At 44.2% G+C, this 20,005-nt stretch overlaps 1 protein-coding gene across 1 annotated transcript in view; it reads left to right on the plus strand.

The window, feature by feature from the left end:
* Positions 1 to 20,005, plus strand: part of T265_01967 (hypothetical protein) — a gene marked incomplete at both ends in the record, with an annotated part of 99,797 nt that overhangs the window by 22,833 nt on the left and 56,959 nt on the right. The window contains 2 exons of the mRNA XM_009166105.1: positions 5,879 to 6,076; positions 9,613 to 13,347. Coding sequence (XP_009164369.1) covers positions 5,879 to 6,076; positions 9,613 to 13,347 — 3,933 coding nt within the window. The remainder of the gene's footprint in view (positions 1 to 5,878; positions 6,077 to 9,612; positions 13,348 to 20,005) is intronic.

A 20,005-nucleotide genomic window follows, 5' to 3' on the forward strand; every position in this document is an offset into this window, starting at 1 on the left:
GGTAGCATGCCCACCCAGCAGTCCAAGTTTCTGGCGTTCAACTCTTCGTCAGAGTCATCTTCTACTATTCAGCTCTAATAAAAACGAAGCTCGAGTTGGTTGTTCATTTTTTTAGTATAAACCGGTCCATATGAATGAAAACTTGTAGAAAGTTACCTGAATAGACAAGCAGTTCAAAACAGCTACAGATCAGAATAGACAACAAGTTTTGATGTAAGATGCCGAACAACCAAATGGCTACCCAATTTGAAGTATGGACTTTCTTGCAATTTTGCGCAAGAAACAGACAGATGTAATAAAAAACAGTGGATGACGCTTATTGTTGACTCATTGGACTAGTTAAGGGAGTCTATAGTCTTTATTTCAGTTGTGAGGGCAACAACCAAACCAGAGACCACGGTGCGGCAGGCAATTTTGATCCGACATTGTGTCGATGAGAAAACTTCATTTTCTGTAGAGTATCCGTGTATTGCCCGAGGGAGAGCCTTTTTCAGCACTTCGAACCTAGTTTCGACCTTTGCAACTATAAAAACGGCGAATAACTTGTCTTTAAATTCAGCCTAGACTCCTTCGATCTGAAAACGGATGGTCCTGATATGTAAATCTGATGCATTGAAGGCAATTGCTTGGATGCACAAGCGCCATTGAAGGCCATGTCTGACAATGTCTCTGGCCATTGATGCTGCCCGTCTCGGGATCCCCATCCAGGAAGACGGCAGTGACCAGCGCAGCTTAGTTTGCTGGTAATGGCCTTCGTACTTCGCTGCCAAGTCATTGTTTGACCGCCTCTGGCTCTCTTCCACCCTTCACATGGTTGGGCGAAAAGAGCTTTATTTGATTACAGTTGTCTGATTACAACGGAGCTAATCCTCGGCGTCCAGCAGGTTACGGAGATGTCTGTGAAAAACCATTGTTACTACAGTTGACACGTCGGGCAATATAACATCAAATTAATGCGGTTAGTTTGAGTGCTACCTAGTTCTCATCGAACTCCGAAGAATTAGGCGTTTCAGTTTGTTTGTAATAGCATTGTACCCTCGTTCAGATAAACGGAAACTTCACGGGTGAACTAAACTAGGGACTCGTGGGTCTGTGGAAGTGGGCGAGTGTAATACCCTTAAATGGACTAGCTACCAGTTGGAACTTTTGCACTTCAACACTGGTTTCGAGGGAGCCACAATTCTCAAAGCAACGATAATGAAGGACATCTCCAAACCCTCCTTAGCCGGTGTGCTTTATCGAATATACTTACTTGCCAATTTTAAGCACCAAAATCTATTAGGACAATATCCTATTCATAAGGGCGACGCACCGTTCATTTGGTTACGTCCTGAACACCAAGCTAATCAAGACTAATGTCTAGTTCCTGACTGACATTCTACACTTATCTACCGGTATGAACTCTAAAGGTTGCCATCTACGATAGCTGCCAGTCCTCCACTCACTTTGAGGAAGCAGTTGCTTCATCTACCACACGTTATTGCATACTTGGCTATTTTTATTACCGAAAGTCCAAAAGCAGTTGTTTGTCGGGGCCCTCTCAATCGGCCGCGTGATCATCGTTTTCCGAAAAATTTGCCCTCCGACAGCTCCTCGAGCTACGTACATGAACCAATAGGGCCCGATAACAGCCACAAGTTGATGATGTGGGGGTGTAGTGATACGTTAAAAGCCAATGGGCCTCTTCACAAACCAGAAGCCACAAAAGTTAGTCAATAAATGATTCAAACATAGCCAGAGCATCTCAGCAGGCCTTCACATTGGTCCACAAGGACTAGAACAATGGATCACTTCTTCAGCGAAATGCACCCATCTGCATACCAATTTGGCTTTGACGGGAGACTCATCTGGAACCTAAATGAATCTCTCGTTTACAATGTTTTGAGGAACAGAATGTGCTGGACTATCCTGTTTCATGTTTCAGTTGGCACGATATTCGAGATATCGCGATAAATTGCATAGACGTAATACATCAATAAAGTTTCTGGGAACTCATTGATGGCCGAATACCGGTTTCATCCTTCTTGGGGCTCATCAGGTTGGTGCAGTCCCATAGGTTCCGTCAACCTTGTGTTTTACTCGAACCCAAACACTATAAACGAGAGATTCAGCTGGGTTCCAGATGAGTCTTTCGTAAAAACCACATTGGTACCCAAATTAGCGCATTTCGCTAAGTTCATGTAATTCGGTTTCAAGTAGAACGGAAACTCGGGGAATGCGCCTACCTGATGAGTCCCAAGAAGGGCGAAACTGGTCGTGGGTTGTCGAAAAGTTTTCAGAAATCTTATGAGTAGCGTACTAAACCACTTTGCTTTGAGTGCCCCTAACAACGACCTACCCCTTTTTCTATGGTCTACACTGTTAAATAATTGGTGAGAGAGGGCATGTAACTTCCTCCAAACAAGGATGCCTATCCTTCATCCGAATTGAAAGACTCGTTTCGCACACCCCACGATAGAACACATTGAAGAACCAGAAAAACACTTCACCCTTATCACCTGCCTATCCTAGGAGTTCAAGGACACTAAGCAGGAAAATTGCTCACTCTTATCACCTGATCAGTGCACTTTTACTCTATCAGCTGATTGAATAGGGTTGCGTAAGAGCCTACTTTGTTTTCGTTGAGTTGCACTGATTTAGTTTTTATGGGACTGTCATTTTCTCCGAGGTTCTACAACACCGAAGACAATAATCACGCTGTTCCATTGAGATGAGGCAGCGGTCAAACTCGTCACGGTATAATTTTTTTTCATTCGTTGGTTTAGTATTTGTCTGGTGTACCCGACATCTTCTCCGTCTAAAATCCAATCCAGTTACTCTCCGTAATAATCATTATAACCAAACGTTTCTAGGCACAAAACGGCTTAAGCTGCAACGCGCCTCTTATTTCTGTCATTCATCCTAAACCTGAAGTAGTCTCGTGTGCTAAAAGTCGCTCGGGTCTCTTCACAAACCAGAGATCAGCAAAGTAAGTCATTAAATGCTGCAAGCACTCATACAAATTTTCAGGCATGATTGACTCTTCTTGTCAAGGTTGAACGGCAGCTACAGAATGTACTAAATTATGATGGTTTCGAAAGACCATATTGCCGATAGATAAACTTAACACAATTGGCTTTCACATCTATTGTGATAATCAGGCCATGTACAATGGTGAGCATTCAGAATAGTATGTTCACGCATCCGTGAAGATTTTTGTCGAGCAAATCGCTTCGTTGTTCTGAAAACCATAGTCAGGTCAAAGTTAAAACAAGAGCAAAATGGCTCAAGCTTCTGTATTGTACAGCGTATGATTTTGAGCACAAAGCGTCCTTTTACCGGTTGAATAATTCTCGTGAAAAAGGACACGTTCTAAACTGCCAGTGTAAACAAACTTATGCGGAAGTGAAATAACGGAATAGAGTAGAAGCCCATTAAAGGAAGGCTGAGGAATTAGACCATTCAGCTGCTACTTTATAGCAATAATGAAGGATGGATAAACTAGATGGAGAGCATATAGTGCCGGCTAGTGCCTTTATCAGTTGCCAGTCTGACTTACTACTTCGGGATGTCAACAACCGTGAGGCACTTTAAAGAAACGGGTGATGGGATATGTCTACCTCCCCTGCTCCGTTCTTACCCAAAACAGCCTGAAGAAATAGTTTTTAAGTAACGTGTTCGTACTCAAAAAAGGAATAGTAAACTACCCTCCCTCTTGAGTAACTAAACAAAACGGGAATAAGAGGATGATTTTTAAGCAATTCGCGCATTAATCTGGTTGTTTCCATTCAATAAGAAGTCCCTTTGTCTTTTCAATAAAAGGGAATTTAATTGACATCGGAGAGAGAGAAACTTTCCAATGCTGTTCAGCTTTACGCATGAAAAACGAAGCAGGCTCAGTGAAACAATAGGAAAACAGGTAAAACACAGTAGCAAAACCATCACTGACCTGCGTTATTCCAGCAGCTTTTTGACGATACTGATACTCCAAAAGAGCACACTTACAGAATCGTCTAAAACTGTTTTCTTCCTGGGTAGATGTATTTTAATGCACTGGAAGTTTCAGGTGAAGACCACTTAATTTCTTTTTTGCTGAAAATATGAAAATCTACCATCGCAAGGGTATTCCTTGTTATAAAAGCTCTGTGAACAGAACATACGTACTCGCCCTCATGGTAGTCGGTTGACATGATGAGGAGGCTTGAGAAGCTGGCTTCAGTTGAAATGGCAGATAACTCGGAGATCTCACACCTATTTTTAAGACGTGCATAAGCTTCAAAACCGAAGTACTACTCCCAACAGACAAAATCCCGGCTGCCAAGACTACTTACAAGTAAGCATGTTTTCTGTGAACGACTCGAAGTATGGACTGTCACCCCGCACGTAGCGCCTTACATTCTCTCAGCAAAAACAGAACGTTTTATAAAGTCTGTGTTAAGGAAAATTTACCCTCAAATTCAATGAGCAAGTAAGTTCGGCCATGTTTTTAAAAGCGGCATGCCTTGCAGGCGTGGGAATGGAGAAAACTGAGCAAAACGTATAACTTCAATGGCATCCGAGTTACTTTTGGTCTATTATTATCAGTTTCACAGTAAAAACTAAATCTTTATAATTCCAGCTTACTTTTCCCACAACGAAGTTCCAAATCTGAAAAAATATCTGATCACAATGAACTTTATGCGACTGGTTAACTATCTGTATCCACACACATTCGGTGTTCATTCCACACCCACAACACAAGCTACATCTCTAATACTAAGCATCCCTTGCTGACCTGAACATGAGTGCTCACTGATGGACAATCAGACGGTCTGTCCTCCGGTTGGAACTGTACAACCTGAGGAAGCTTGTGAGAGACCACGCTCGGGAACACACATGAGTTATTTGTCACAGTGGGCGTTTCGGGAAGGATGAACTCCTAATCCCATTGACCGTGTTTCCGCAGCATGAAAGTGTCAGTGTTAGGTTACGTACACTCAAGCCTCTAAATGATACTTGGTATGCGAACGACTAGTCCGCCCTCTCTGCTGCATATTATACATAGAAAAAGGATAATTGTTTGGTGACTCACTTGGCCACTTGTTACGTGTCTCGGAGTCTGGTCAGACAATCCGTCCTCAAAAATACTGGGCAGGTTGCATCAAGAAACAATATGTGACTGCGAAAAATCATTTTGTCTAAAATGCGACTAGTTTAGTTTATGTCACTTATCCATCGTCGCTCCGAGCGACTAATTTTCTCCTTTTCCTCAGCTGACAGTCTGAAACTTGGAGAGCTGCCTCTGAAAGTTCTTCTCAAAGAAAGACGGTTTTTTCATAAAGGAAACTACTCACAAGGTTGCTGAAAACTCTTCGACAGCCCACGATCTCGGGAACTGTGCCTACCTGATGAGCCCCAAGAAGGGCAAAACCGGTTGTAGGCTGTCGAAGAGTTTTCAGCAGCCTTTTGGGTAGTTTCCTCTATGAATACATGCTGCGATATCTCGAATATCGTGCCAACTGCATCATGAGGCGGCCTGTGTGCACCACATTCAGTTTTGTAATTTCATAAACGAGAGATTCAGTTGAATCTCTCGGGAAAACCAAATTGATTTACAAATGAGTGTATTTCTCGAAAGACAGTTTTTGTTTCTTCTGTGTTCCGTGGTTTGGCATCATTGATTTGCATCACCCGCTTATCTGTTGCACACCCTACACGGTTCCGTACGCAGCTTCACGTAGCCACTTCTTCAGCATTCAAACATTCATTCCGCTCGATTTCCCATCACCTAACTACTTAATCTCTCTGAACCTGGTGATGAATCCACGCCCTCTGAATATGTCTAAATACTCGACCACTAAATATACCAAAAGATCTTATTCAACTTTGGACTTTACTGTCCCGTTCCTCCTCGTTTTAGACGATGGAAGATTTCATCCGTCACCTGCTGACCATCGACAAACCAAAAGCCAATCAGACACTGATTACGCGGACTTTCCATCCGCGGACGACAGGAGTCCATGGTTTCCGGATCAATTGACTGTCGGAGGTACGACTAGACAAGACCAGCATGCAGTTCCTGAATTCCCGGTCGGCTATAAAGGCTATCAGACCTCAGGTACGTCAAAAAACCACCTACGCAGGTGTATTTGTTACCATTACACAAATGGCTGACGTAAGTATTCCCATGGTGAATCTGGCAGGCAGTTTCCGTCAATCACTCACTAGATTGATAGCAGAAAAATTCACGGGTGAGATCTTTTCAACATATAGTTCAAAGCTGGTGGTTTACCCTAATCTAGATCAGTGTAACTTTTATTATTCTGAACCACGTGTCGTTTGCTTCACAATCTACTGGTGTTGTCTACTCACACAATCCATGTAGCAATTTCCTTAACAATTCGGCGCATGTGACCAAATTTCAAACAATCCGGCTGCTGATTTATAGTCCAGCCAGTAAAAATAAACAACGAAAGAAGAACGAGAAAAATATGAAGGACCACGAAGGACTCATGGCACCTTTCCGGGTAGACTTGAATAAACCGGGTATGCAAATTTCCCGAAGTTAACATTCCCGTCAACTGGGCATCGAATTGTCAGTAAAATGTGATATTTTCATCTACCCGGAAGGACCATAGCGATTTGGTGCCTCGGCACGGGATTTTTGGTTCTGTCGGCTGCTTACTCATGAGTAGCCGAACGAAAATGTCAATATGTCCCTCGCTGGTCGCTGGCGGCCTATCACCTCAGCGGTATACAGATTTTTAAGTGCCACCAAAGAGTAAATAGCTTGATCAGTGTTGCTATCTGTTCCATTACTTTTCGTGCTTCTCTTGTGAGTAAATCTCAGAAAGCAACCGACAGGTAGCTGAAAGCTGAAATGAGTTCTTGACGAGGTAAGGTAAGTTCTCAACTTATCTTACCTCGTTTTCTGGAGCTCATTGAAAAATTGTCTGGCTAGTATTCTGGTGCCTCGGCACGGGATTTTTGGTTCTGTCGGCTGCTTACTCATGAGTAGCCGAACGAAAATGTCAATATGTCCCTCGCTGGTCGCTGGCGGCCTATCACCTCAGCGGTATACAGATTTTTAAGTGCCACCAAAGAGTAAATAGCTTGATCAGTGTTGCTATCTGTTCCATTACTTTTCGTGCTCCTCTTGTGAGTAAACCTCACAAAGCAACTGACAGGTAGCTGAAAGTCGAAAAGAGGAAATAAGTTCTTGACGAGGTAAGCTCTCAACTTATCTTACCTCGTTTTCTGGAGCTCCATGAAAAATTGTCTGGCTAGTTTACTTAGTGAATGTATCTCGTGTGAAAACAGTGAATTCATACTTTTCCGTGAGAATCGGGTTGTCTCAATCACCCATTGCTTAGTGTGCTTGATAAGAACTTCTGTGTGTTTCTGTCTATCTAAAGTAACCTTTACAGTCATCTTTCATCAGACGTAGCCTTGCAAAAACGGTTAGTTTCTTATCATAACGGGAGGATCTTCCCCGTCCCGTTGCAACGCAACATAATGGTGTCCTAAATATGACTCATCAGATGGTTACGTCAGGAACAGTCACGGTAGCACTTCCAGGCCCTCACATCAGTGTCGTATTGTGCGAACGCCATCACATTCTTTAGTTGGATTCGCTTGGGGTTTTGTTCCATACATCGTTAGGTTTCTTCTCCATGGCGGCAGCTTCCTGATTCACTAAGAACCACGTACTTATCACAATTATTGCCACTTACGTCGCATTTTACTGCTTACAACTTTGTTTGTACTTGTGCCGCCATGGTGACATTAGGACTGGGCAAACGAAACGATACTCACCAGAGCCGGAACTTTAATTGGAGACTTCCCTTCATTCAGACTGGTGTCTCAACATCTGAGTTACGTAGACGTTATTACGAGTCACCCGATTACACCTGGATCTCATACTGGTTCACGACTCTGCTGTAGGAGGACCTAAAACTTGTTTAAGGTCATCATCTCATCGTTGGTCCATCATCCAACGCAATAAACTTGGAACGTCATCATTGTTCTACATGAATGTTGAACACAGTTTATCACAAGGGCTAAGAAATGTGATGCTTGTCACTTGAAATGCATGCCTCTACAATGCTGCTCTCTACTGAAACCTTTCACAAAACTTGGATAGATAAGTTCGGTCGCAATCCTAAACCCACATTCATCCCCGGAGAAATTAGTAACCAGCTGGTGCCAATTTGAATTTTAACGAAAAACTAGGAGAATAGGAAATTCTGTTGTGGAGTGACCGACTTGGTGGTGGAGCTAATTATTGGTAGCTTCGTTGTTGTTGTTTTTTTAAGTGTTTTTGTTGTTGCTGACGTCGTTGTTGTTATCGTTGTTGTTGTGGTTGCTGTTGTCTTTGTTGTTGTTGTTGCCGTTGTTGTTATCGTTGCTGTTGTTGTCGTTGTCGTCATTGTTGCTGTTGTCCTTGTTGCTCTTGTTGTTGTTCGCCTCGCACTTTGTGAAACCAGTTACACGAGGGACACCGGAACACAATCGATGCTGAGACAGTCGTTTCGATTCTAATAAAAAAGTAAAGTTGAGACCAAGTTCTTCATCAACGTGCTGAGGATATTTTACTGTAAAAACAGTAAAAACACCTCAAATCGTAGTGGTCCGGGCCGGACGTTTTCCGAAACCAGAGAACTTGAAAACTGCCCAAACGGTGGGAGATCGGCTAGTACGCTGATGCCAACGGCATATCCCGCTCACTGACCGTTAAGGGACCGATGGTACGAACAGATAACTGAATTGAAACCAGTTGGAGCGAGTCCTCTTTTAAGGATGTTTGTGATGGCTGAGATGACGGTACATTTCAGAAGGCAGTTCTGAACAATCTCTCGATCTGCTCGATTCACAACCTGGAGTGCAAAACCAGGAAACAAGAGTTTGCTCAGTGGGTATTCGGGATTCTAATATACCTGTTAAATGACAAACGGATTGGGCAAAAAGGAAATATGTATGGGTTGATTTATTTGAGGTCTATATGTGGGAAGATTTTCGCACCTCCACAAAGTTCCGCAACAGACATTTGCCTCTATCAATAGGCTCCAGTTTTGAATAGCTGAATAAAACTGGAATGTATGGTTGAACGCTCACATGTTTATCACCTCTCTTGATTTATCAATACGGTTCTTCTAGGTATAAGAAGTGAGTCTAGCATTTAAACACCGCTCACTCATTTCATACTGTCCATCTGCCACAACGCTTTCATTTTTCCAGTTGGTGTTGGTCTTTTAGTTATTTCTAAGAACGATGGTCATCGGTTCAGTCCCTCAGTGTCCTCAGCAATCTAAATCACCAACTGTATGTGCCTAACAAAAGCTGGATGGCATTTATATTTTTTTTGTTTTAAGCATGTCGTCGTCTGTTTATGTCCATGTTGCTTCTGTCGTGTTGTTGTTGTTGTTGTTATTTTGTGTTCCAGTTCGGTTCGGTGTCTTATATTTGTTCTTTCTCTCACACCCTCCCACTGTCTTCACCCACCCATTCACCACTCCATCTGGCTGTGCACCTGGTCTCACGCTCCTCTATGGTTCTGCGGATACGAATACCGTCAAACCCTGCCGTCTGTTTGCCTATCTTTCAATGTTGTATTATTCATGCTATTGTGAATATCATTTTGATGGGGTGCTTTAGCTCGAGAACTCTGGCGCCAGAGAGATGCTGAAATGCATCCGGAGGTTGAGGGTAAGGAAAGTTTTCAGAGGCGAACCACAAGGACTCATTCCACGCCTCCGTATTCAGACATCGAACAGGCTAAAGTCCACCCTCCGGACAGACCGAAATCAGGAGACGGATTAATTGAGGGGACCTACGTTAGGCATCGAGTAAAATATAGTAACCAGGACAATGTTAGGTCACGTTATCCTCGTGAACCCCACATTGACAAACTCAAAACGACGGATTTCGACGCCAGTCAGCAGGGCATTGGCTCTAATTGGACTTCTCTATCAGCATTCAGTGTGGTAGAAAGGTTGGAGGCTGGATCCGTTACTTATGGACAAACATCGAAGAGTACCCCGAGTGCTGTTGTCAAGCTCGCTGATCGTAAGACGTTCGACCAGCTACAGTCAAAAACAGTTGAACCTCGCCGAGAACTTTCTCCAGCACATTCTAGAAAGCATGGCATTGTTAGACAGCCTAATGTTGATGAGAATGAAGCTTCAAACTCTGCAGATAAATTTTTCGCACCTGTGCCTTATCGGAGCCGGGTTCCTGAGGCAAGAAAACAAGGCGCTGATTCACTCAGGAACGCGGAGATGGACAGAAAAGTGCACACCAGTTATCCGGAACGAACAAGCTCGCGTCCGGTAAAACGATCTACTAGTGAAAAGGCTTCACCTGCAGTCGATTCTGCCCAACTTAAAAGAGATCGGATCAGAAGACGGAAGTCTGACTTAGACAAGCACATAGATGAACAATTCGACGAAGCCTACAGGGAAGAACTCATTCGTAAAGAAAGTTTAAGCGCAGCAGGCTCAGGCAGTCGAGAACAAGCAAGCATGTCGGACTTAAGCGAACTGGCGTCTCAAGAGGCAGAAAGAAATTCGAAGCTTGCAAGGGGCAGTTTGAGGTCACGATCGTATACATCTGAAAGCGGAGCTAGGGATGTCTCAAAACATGAAAAACGTGAGACCAAGGGTGCGGAGCCTGTTTCACCAGGTGAATATCAACCGCAGTTTATAACAGGCAGAAAACGCTGGCCACCACCACCAGTGAGCAAGGGATCTACAGCAAAGTCAACCGGCCAGACAGTGCATCCTGAAACCAAGCTTGTAAATCGTGATGATGCATTAAGGTTCTATGCCGCTGAACCATACAAAACTGACCGTGAACAGAGTGGTATAGAAAATGAAATCCCACGTGAAACACACACGGTGCCACCTGAAAAAGCAGAACATGCTGACCAAGGCAGAAATAAACGACGAAAGGCAAATAAAAATGAATCCGGCTCAGACTACAGAGAACTTGATAACGCTGGATACCGACAGGGTTTAGAACCGTCTCAGGATGACCGGGATAAATTTCGTACGAGTGCTGAGCACCCGAGTACTGAGGATGGAGAGGTACGTCTTAATTTGTCTCCTGTGCGACGCGATCACCCACAAAAAGGTCTGATGGTTGATGAGGATAAAAGAACTACACCTCACAAAGAAGGTCACAAACAAGGACAGCCAAAAAAGGATGAACCATTTTCTCCCTCCGGTGTTGTTTCACGTGGTGACCACATACACGCTGGTGTCCCGCAGGAAAAGACCCGAGGTGATCAAAGACCTCTCACACACGGGGGCAAAGTGCGTGATGACCGGGATATAGAACCGGGTCGTCACGAACAGCCACGGGGTGAGGACAGGGTGGAACGTCCCAAGTCACACACACATTACGGTCATTCGCGTGAGTGGAGAGATTTTGATCGATATAGAACCTCAGAGATTCATGATAAACACAATCAAAAAGGTCGTCCAGGAGGGGCCGAAACTGATTTTTTATTTTCTGATAATCATACAAGTTCGCATGGGGATAAGACCAGACGTAAATCACATGACGAACTGCAATCAAGGCAAGAAAAGTTTAGTACTGATGAGCAGAAACTTCTCAAAGCAGATTTCGCGGTGAAACGTGATGATCGGGAAAAAGTCTCTAAGATTCCAAAACATCGTGGAACTGAGGATGCAGCAGAACGTGTTAAGTCTCCGTCTACACAACACAGTCTGCTACATGAGCAACGAATGGCTGGTCGGTCTGGAATATCTGAAGATGAACGTAAACAAAGGAAAGAAACGGAACAAAAGATTGGTGTTCCTCCCACGAACGCTGTACGTGAAAAGCACGGGCGGTTAGATTCTTCTAAAGAGAAACGCATAGAGGGTACAACCTTACCAGCAGAGAAGCTCAAATTGCAGAGTAATTTGCCCCATGGTCATAGTGAGGATCGAAGTGGTGTGAAGCAACGTCTCTCGCCGGGTTTCGAAAGACCACGCGGCGATCATGCTGGAGTTCACAGGATTCATGCCTATCAAGGATCTGAGGACGCAGCAGACTATGAAAGCGTTCCGGCCAGGAGAAGCAGTCGTCCACATGACCAGCAAATAGCCGATTGGGATAGAACGTCCAAAACTTATGAAGACGATGAACGAAAAAAAGGAAGTCAGAGAAGGAAGGAACTTGGCTTTCCAACTAATGCGTCTTCACGCGAGAAACTCAGTCGCCCAAAGTCGGTTGAAATGAGGGCCAAATACGATCAACAGGTACCTACTGACGGACGAAAGCCATATGATAAGTCTGAATTTAGCCGTGGACAGGTTTATACCAAAGGGGAGAAGAGCTACGTACCAGCTATCGGCTTGCTACACGATGAGAAGGATAGAGTTCATGACGGTTATGGCCAACTAGATACTGAGGCTGTGAAAGGGCGTAGGAAATCACATCCTACTCTAGCTGACCGTCCTTACGTGCGAAAAGTGGACGGAGATCACGACACTAACGATCTCAGGAGGCACGAGGAAGATGAACTGGCTCTCCCTGCGGCTGAGGCCGCACGCAATAAACGTGAAAGAATATACTCACCCCATAAGACAGCTTTGGAACAACCAATGAAAGATAATCAAAAACTGGGTCACTCTAATTATGCTTTAAAAACTGAAGTCTTATCTCCCGTGGAACCATCGAGCCGGGATCGCAGTCGTTCGCTCTTATCTCCACGTCCCCCCTTGATGTCTCGACCCAACAGAACAGACATCGTGAGACCTTTAAGTTTACCCACGGCTGGCTCAGAATCATTTATATCCTCTCCAGTTCAATTGCATTCAAGACAAATTATGGGTGACAAACCCTCAGAAGACCGCCTGGTATGCATGCTTGAACAAACAGAATCTGAAGTAAAAGACAGTCTTAGGGGTGAACAGGCAGGAGATAAATCAATGGGCGGAGAAGGTAATGAAGTTGTCCTTTCCGCCAGATCAACTGTAGCCCCCACATACTATGTAGAGGAAGGAGCGGAACCAAACAGAGAAGGTGTAAGGAAATCCAGGTATTTGGGGAAGGAATCGGATGATCTGAATTCCGAGCACGCACCAGATGAAGCTCAAAAGTTGGGAGAAAAATCACCTCCTCTGCTGCCCCTAACAGGTTCGGATTTATTCCGAAGGCGCATCGGAATGGAACTTGGCCAGAAGCACCAAGAAGCAACTGAAGGCCGCTCCAAACACACAAGCTACGACCCCATGGCCTCCGAAACAGGTGATACAAACGAGTCCTTTCCTCCGACCGGCCGATCGACAACAGATCCATCCAAACGGAAAGCACAGGAGTTGCATGACAATAAACCACTGAAATCAAGTGATCTACACCAAAAACGATCGTCGAAACAAGGTAATTCTGTACTAGGTTACATATTTATATCTGGTAGCTTATCCCTCTTACCCTCGCTGGTCATCTCATTTCCGCGCCGGAGGGCACGCCACGCACGTCGAAGACGAAATTTATGTCCAATCATACTACTTCCGAGGGTGACAGTAGCAAAATATTACAGCAAGTACATCTTGCTTCAGGAATGTTCTACAGGCCGACCTGCCTGTTGTCGTCAGCTGAGTCTTAGTTTCGTGTGAATTGCGCAAAGTAATATCACTTCATCGTCTGACCACTACACTCTGTTGTCAGGCCATGATGTTGACTGGATGCTGGATCGTGCTAACAGATTTGCAGTAAGTTGAATATTTACGTCGCTATTCATGCCTTCCACCTCAGGCTTTTATAGTTGCAGAGTGGTCAACGTAGGAAGCTCCCTTTAGAAAGTTAAGTGAGACAGGTAAAGCCAATATGTTGGCAGAATATCATGAATCGGGTCATTCAACTTGCTGCACAAAAAGTTTCAAAGCTGCATTTACAGGTAGCAATCTTGATAGAAGTGGGGACGTACAAATGCATTGATCTATTAGGTCTCGAAAGTATGAATTCATACTTGAGTGGAAGAATTTCACAACAGTACAACCTGCCTTTCCCAGATCGGTTTCGAAATTCAGCCCTTGAAACAGGTTTGAAAGCTACTGTATTGCCTCTATCTGAGCTAGCCTTAACTGTTCTGCGCCACTTTGAAGTTTCCATGTTAACCGCATTGCTTAGGTTCATCCTAATCCCAGCACTACCTTCCGAAATGTGCTTCGGTATGTTGTGAATTAAACTCTTCGCGACTTCTGTTAGGGCGAAGAAGAGAATCAGAACAGCGGATAGGACGCCCGCCTGCCCGACGGCGAATTCTCGTGTGATATTTAATTTCTTCAAAATCGCCTGAGTGGGTCGTGACTCATGCACTTTCAAACTACGCCGTTGTCTTCGTTGATCAATTGGACGAAAAGTGTAGCGAAGATGCTATATAACTCCACTATAAATGCAGTCATATGTTTTTGTTGTCTGGAGGAGAATTTCAGTACATGCTTGACATTGTCGTCACAATAATTTGGCCAGGTGCACGCCAAAAGTGCAGAAAAGAGTTACCCGCTTCAGCACGCAAGTTGATGGCTAAACGGCACCGATAAAAAGTGTAATGCGACTGGTGAAACTGACCAGCGCATCAGAGAAACTATGCTGACTAGAATGCCTCCACTGCAGGGCACTTGATTTGGGTCGCGATTCGGGATACTTTAGTTCTACCCTAGAAGAAAACCACTAGTGAACTAGCTTGGAGACCACTCCAGTATAAGGACTATGTACGGTCATTTCAGCTTCTCCGTGCTTGGTGCATAGAATTCGCTTGCCAGTCCTGGCAGAACGTCTATGTTGCTTAAGGATTCATGAATTTCTATTGTCTCCCACCAAGCATTGTCTGTGAAGTTTTGATTGACGTAGGATGTTTGACAAGACAATTCGTTATGAGGAACTCTGCGCCCTCTCGCTCTCCCAAGACAGGGAAGCACTTTCTAAAAACCAACAATTTGTAGGGTAGTTGGCGGAACAAACCTGGATAAAACTAATTAGGGTGTAAGGTGAGTTCTACTACTGAAAAGCCGGCTTCTGTTAACTGCCACCAATCAGCTACCATCGCCAAACAGAAAAACCCAGTTGCTGAAACATGATAAAATGGTAACAGATTTTCCTGACCCTGTGCAATCTCGCTCGATTTTATTCGGGGCAAACAAATGGTGGCCCTAATGGAAACTGGAGTGGTCTGTCCGCACAGAAGATTATTTTACTCAAACGAAATTAGATGCACCGGATTTACCCCAACCATCATCCTTTACACATTCTAAGCCAGATTTTGCTAGCCATTCATGTTTTTTTTTCAATGGTGACCAGTTGCATGCACTTTGTCCACTTTTTATTTCACTTTGTCATTCACATCTGGTGTTGAACTCGCGTGTCCTAGTTAGATCAAACAACGTAATGTAACCCTATCCTGGTGTACAGTACATTTCATCCAGTAACCGAGTGACCTAACCAAAAATTCAATTACTTATTCAGGAGCCTGAGACTAGCCAAACTTTATCATAGGGCTCACATAAGTAGATGTTGTACTATAAGACATGATTCTCAAACAGTTCTCTATAGATCTGGTCATTCTGAGGCTTTACTACCCCCAGACTGTCCAACAAGTTGTAATTATGCACCATTCACCTCAGAATTGCGTATATTGAGTACATTCTACGCTATCCAGCCAAAGTTGTCACTACTTGCGGTAAATGCCTCAAATTCTTGTTGAAATGACTACTCAAATGCTTGCTAATGCAGCCTCGAAATATTTTGCATGTGTGTACAGGTAAGGAACAGACTGATTGTGGGATCGTAGTCAAGCACAAAAGATGAGTCGATACGTCAAATGAATATCTGATAACTAAGACCTGAGGCTGTCTTCTGTCTCATCGTCGTAAGAAACAGTGAGGATTTCCTGTTTTTGTGCCATCTAGTGAGGATGGAACGGGCAAGTCGTACCTGCCCCAGCTCACAGCACCAGGGCTGTTTCTTTGAGTTGGATGTAAGGTTTCCCACTGGAAGTCCGTTTCACAATCGACACTCCGATGACTAGTGCAACTGGCGTGCGTCCGAACATCTTCAGGGTACCAACTGTCACGGAAGCCACAGAGGAGAATGTCGGTAGCTCCGGCAGCATAGATGATCACTGTTTTGTTCGCTGGGCAGTTTGATTGCAAGCGTTTCATCATCGATCGAGGTGACATCACCAGTGAGTTGTTAGGGGGTGTAGCGATGGTGTTGCCTCTCAAAATAATAGCCGTTATTCACACCAAAGAAAGGTGCTTTCAGTGTACAATGAAAACCATAAGGTTAAAGTTAGATCCATGACTTGTGTAAGGAAAGGTTTGAGTAATAGGAATAATCCCTTTGCGACAGTGCGGAGTAGCGTCATATCTTCTAATTGCAAAAGCATAACAGGATGAAATAAACTGTATTCGAAAGCCAGTCACAAGCTCTGAAGAAGATAATGGGATTCTGTTGCTTTCTTAAAACCAAGTTGTATACAATCAGAATCAGGATCAAGACCAAGACTAGTTTGTTCCAGTTCCAGTCAAGTGAACAAATTCGTGTTCGCTGTAGAGNACAAACAGTGGGAGGTACTCGATTACATAATAATAATAATAATAATAATAATAATAATAATAATAAGTTAAAAAAAACACCCTGTTTGTATGTCTGAGGATCATTTCTACCGACCCGTCGATATGCAAAATTTCATAACACCAGTGCTGTTACCCGCTAAATAATCACTGTTTTTAGTGAATTTTGGACAGCCAGGCTTTGTTTTAGGAAATGTAGGTAGGAGCTTCAATTTGGCCGTGAAGAGTTACTATTTTCTCCACCATAAACTGGACAATTCGCTATGGCTAGCAATCTGCACGGTCAAATTTCATCCTATGACAGCTGTTTCTTCAACTGCCGCGCCTAAATGTGGGTTCGTTGACTTTTAGTCGTAAGGCGAAAAATCTATTCAAAAGGCCCATCCTCAAACATCGTGGATATAAAAATGAAGAAGTTTTAGGCTGACAAGTTGCGTGCCAATTACCTGTCTATTGTCTTGTAATGTTCTTTTAATAGTCTTTTAGTAGTCTTTCAAGGTAACAAACTCCCTCACGGCTGATAAAACAGTTCACCGCATTAATGGACTATTTCGAAGGTGACCTGGCTGGAAATAGCCAATGAGTTAGCCTTTAAAATGCATTCAACGCCATTCTGTGAAACACGTCCCATTAAAAATACCAAAATACAGATGAGGGACAGTTTGAAACAATGAATAACAACTCAGTATCTTCTTAATTCCCTGTAATCATCGGTTTTTCTCGTCAGTACACAAGAATATACCTTAATGCTAACCAAGACTGTTTGGCAGCTCCTATCCGAATTGCGCCAGGTCGAAAATGTCAAGTCCTAATTATTCGATGAATAGAGGGAAGGCTGGTGAGCACAACACATGTTGCTCTGAAGTTTGGGAATCACGGATATCCCAGGGCACTAAGTATCTAGAATATTCACTTCTCACAGAATGAAAAATTCTACCCCACTCTCATGAAAGCTAGCGAAGAACACCAGGATGGGACTGAAATTTTTTAACCCCAATCCAGATGGCGATTGTTGAGGAGGAAACACTTTTTTCAAAGTCCTCGAAGATGCATTCTTGAGTGCACAGAACCAGACAGGCAAATTAGCATTAGTGTGTGGCACTCTGCCTTGGAGGACGTATCTGGGAGAGTAGTAAAATGGGACAAAACTGAGCTGTATTGGTGCATTCTGATTGCACCCAATCCGTCGAGGTTTTCAGGCGATGAGCATGCGAAGTGAAAATTCTTCGTAAAGGTTTCTTCCTTATGCTTTGAGTAGTTAGGCTATGTCACTTTCAATAAATTACCCTTTTTAGGAGGTAACTGCGTCCATCCATTGGGAGTTTATCAGTTTTTGACCTTTTAATGAAAATGCTTTCTCTGCACTGTTAGAAAACTGATTTCGGCTTATCATCTCAGATCTCTAGGGCAGCTCGAAAGTGAGGATGTGAGCACCGGTTCGGCCATAAGGGTCTGATCAGCAGTCCGAAGAGCTTGCACAGTACTACGTGGTCTTTATTCACAGCTCACCAACACTTAATCAATTGACAGGATAAGTGGCATTGCATTTCGTTGTATTAGTATCTTGTTTAACTTCGAGTCGGGTTCGGGTTATTCAAGGTATCCAAGATGTGCTTATGGTTCTCAACAGGAAAAATACGGGTGTACCAAGGATTGGTTTCATTTTGAGGATGAAATTCCAATAGAATTTCCAAAATCAGCTCAGTGCCTATAGAAAACTGACACTAACTTTTTGTACAGGCGCTAGTGGCAAAATGTGGCTCGAATTTCACAGCAATTTGCCTTTGCTATGCGCATCTGCTGTTTTCTTGGGTTTCAAACGGAGCAAGGCACCTACCAGCGCCCCAAGGTAGACGGAACACGGCGATCCCTTTCATTCGAACGAATTGATCGTGCAACCCAACTCGCCGGCCCCCCTCCCCCCGTCTTGCTCATACTGTGTAGGTATCCGAAGAACCCAAGTTTCAGTGGTTCTCACGAGGCTAAAACAACTTCAGTGCCCATTCTGAAAAACCCATTTGCGCGCACGATCTCACGGCATAACGTCATCTGACTTTGACAAGCCCATCATGGGAAGGCCCGCTGGAACTCGCCGAGCAGTTACTGTCATAGCATGGTAACCATTTTCAGGTCGAGATCCTGAGCAAAGCTCGACAGTCGCGCTCACAGGGCAGTGACCACAGTACAGGTGACACGGTCGGTGTATTCGAGACAGTCTCGAAAGTGGAGACAGCCGCATGTCACAGCTCCAATGACGACCGCGCGAGGTAAGCTGATCCATGCGGCCCTGGACCGACGAGTGGAGATAGTGCAGCTGCCGCGCTATCAAGACAACGCACACGTTCCATGCTCAGGTGGCCCGAGATTCAAGCGCTGTTGATGGGCCTGTCCGTATCGCACGCCACCCAAATGTACCCAATACATGTGTGCTTGCTACAATGTAAGCTGCTTATGTGACATTGTTGGTAAATCCGAATCCAACGTATCCAGCGCATTTGGTTGATTAGAAATGCAAAGCCAAACCCCGACTCGGGAAACTATCGCGGTAAACTGTGTCCAAAAAGGAACTTTGAATACGTGTCCGCCAAAAATCTATCGACGCAAAGCTTTCGGAACTTTTCACAGCTCCCCGAATAGCGTCAAAGACGAATGAAGTCGCTTGAAATAACCAAACCATGGAAATTTTCCGTTGTGAATTCGGCTATTGTGTGTTCCCTTATGTAATTCCACACAACGGATATGGACCGTTCAGCTAGAACACACTCTCCTTTTTATTCGTTTTACATGTGCGTTCTGAACCTAGTTTCAGCGCAGTGTGATATTCCCACATTGTGTTTAGGCGAACCAGTATTACGCTTCGTCTAGACATCATCTGACCAACCTACTTGTTGGATTCAGACGTCGAACCAGGTCGCAGAGTCCTAATATCGGAACTCAGCATTGGAGCAAGCTAACCAGCGTATTTAGAAAAGGGATGGGGTGAAGCAACTGCGCTTGCACTTTGTCGAAAGAGGGCCCCTGGGCGGCCAATGCTTTTAGCTGTACCATGTCTGCTACTGGAATAGGACGTTTTGCGCCAAAATGTTGTATTTTGTTGTATATATGCTCACAACAAAAGCCATTCTAATCTACGTTCACATTTTCGCAGCTCACCATTTTGCAACTATACCTCTGGCGGATAAAGTCCAGTGGAATACTTTTCTAGCATCGCTGAGACCCCGGGATGCCTAGATGGGGCTCAAAGGCTTGCAGTCGTACTCTGGAACTCAAGTGCGGGTCTCTTTCAGCCCACCAGGGACACGTCGTAGCTTTCGAAAATTTGATTCCATTGTGCGAATACTAAGCACCATCGAAAGGCGGAAAACTAAAAGGCATGCAGACTATGCTCAGGGTGGGTGGGTGTGCGATTCAGCTAGTGGCCCTCCTCATGTGTCCCAAACGGGGAGGATCTCGGAGCACTGGTG

Source organism: Opisthorchis viverrini, assembly GCF_000715545.1.
Source record: "Opisthorchis viverrini unplaced genomic scaffold opera_v5_22, whole genome shotgun sequence".
Lineage (NCBI taxonomy): Eukaryota > Metazoa > Platyhelminthes > Trematoda > Opisthorchiida > Opisthorchiidae > Opisthorchis > Opisthorchis viverrini.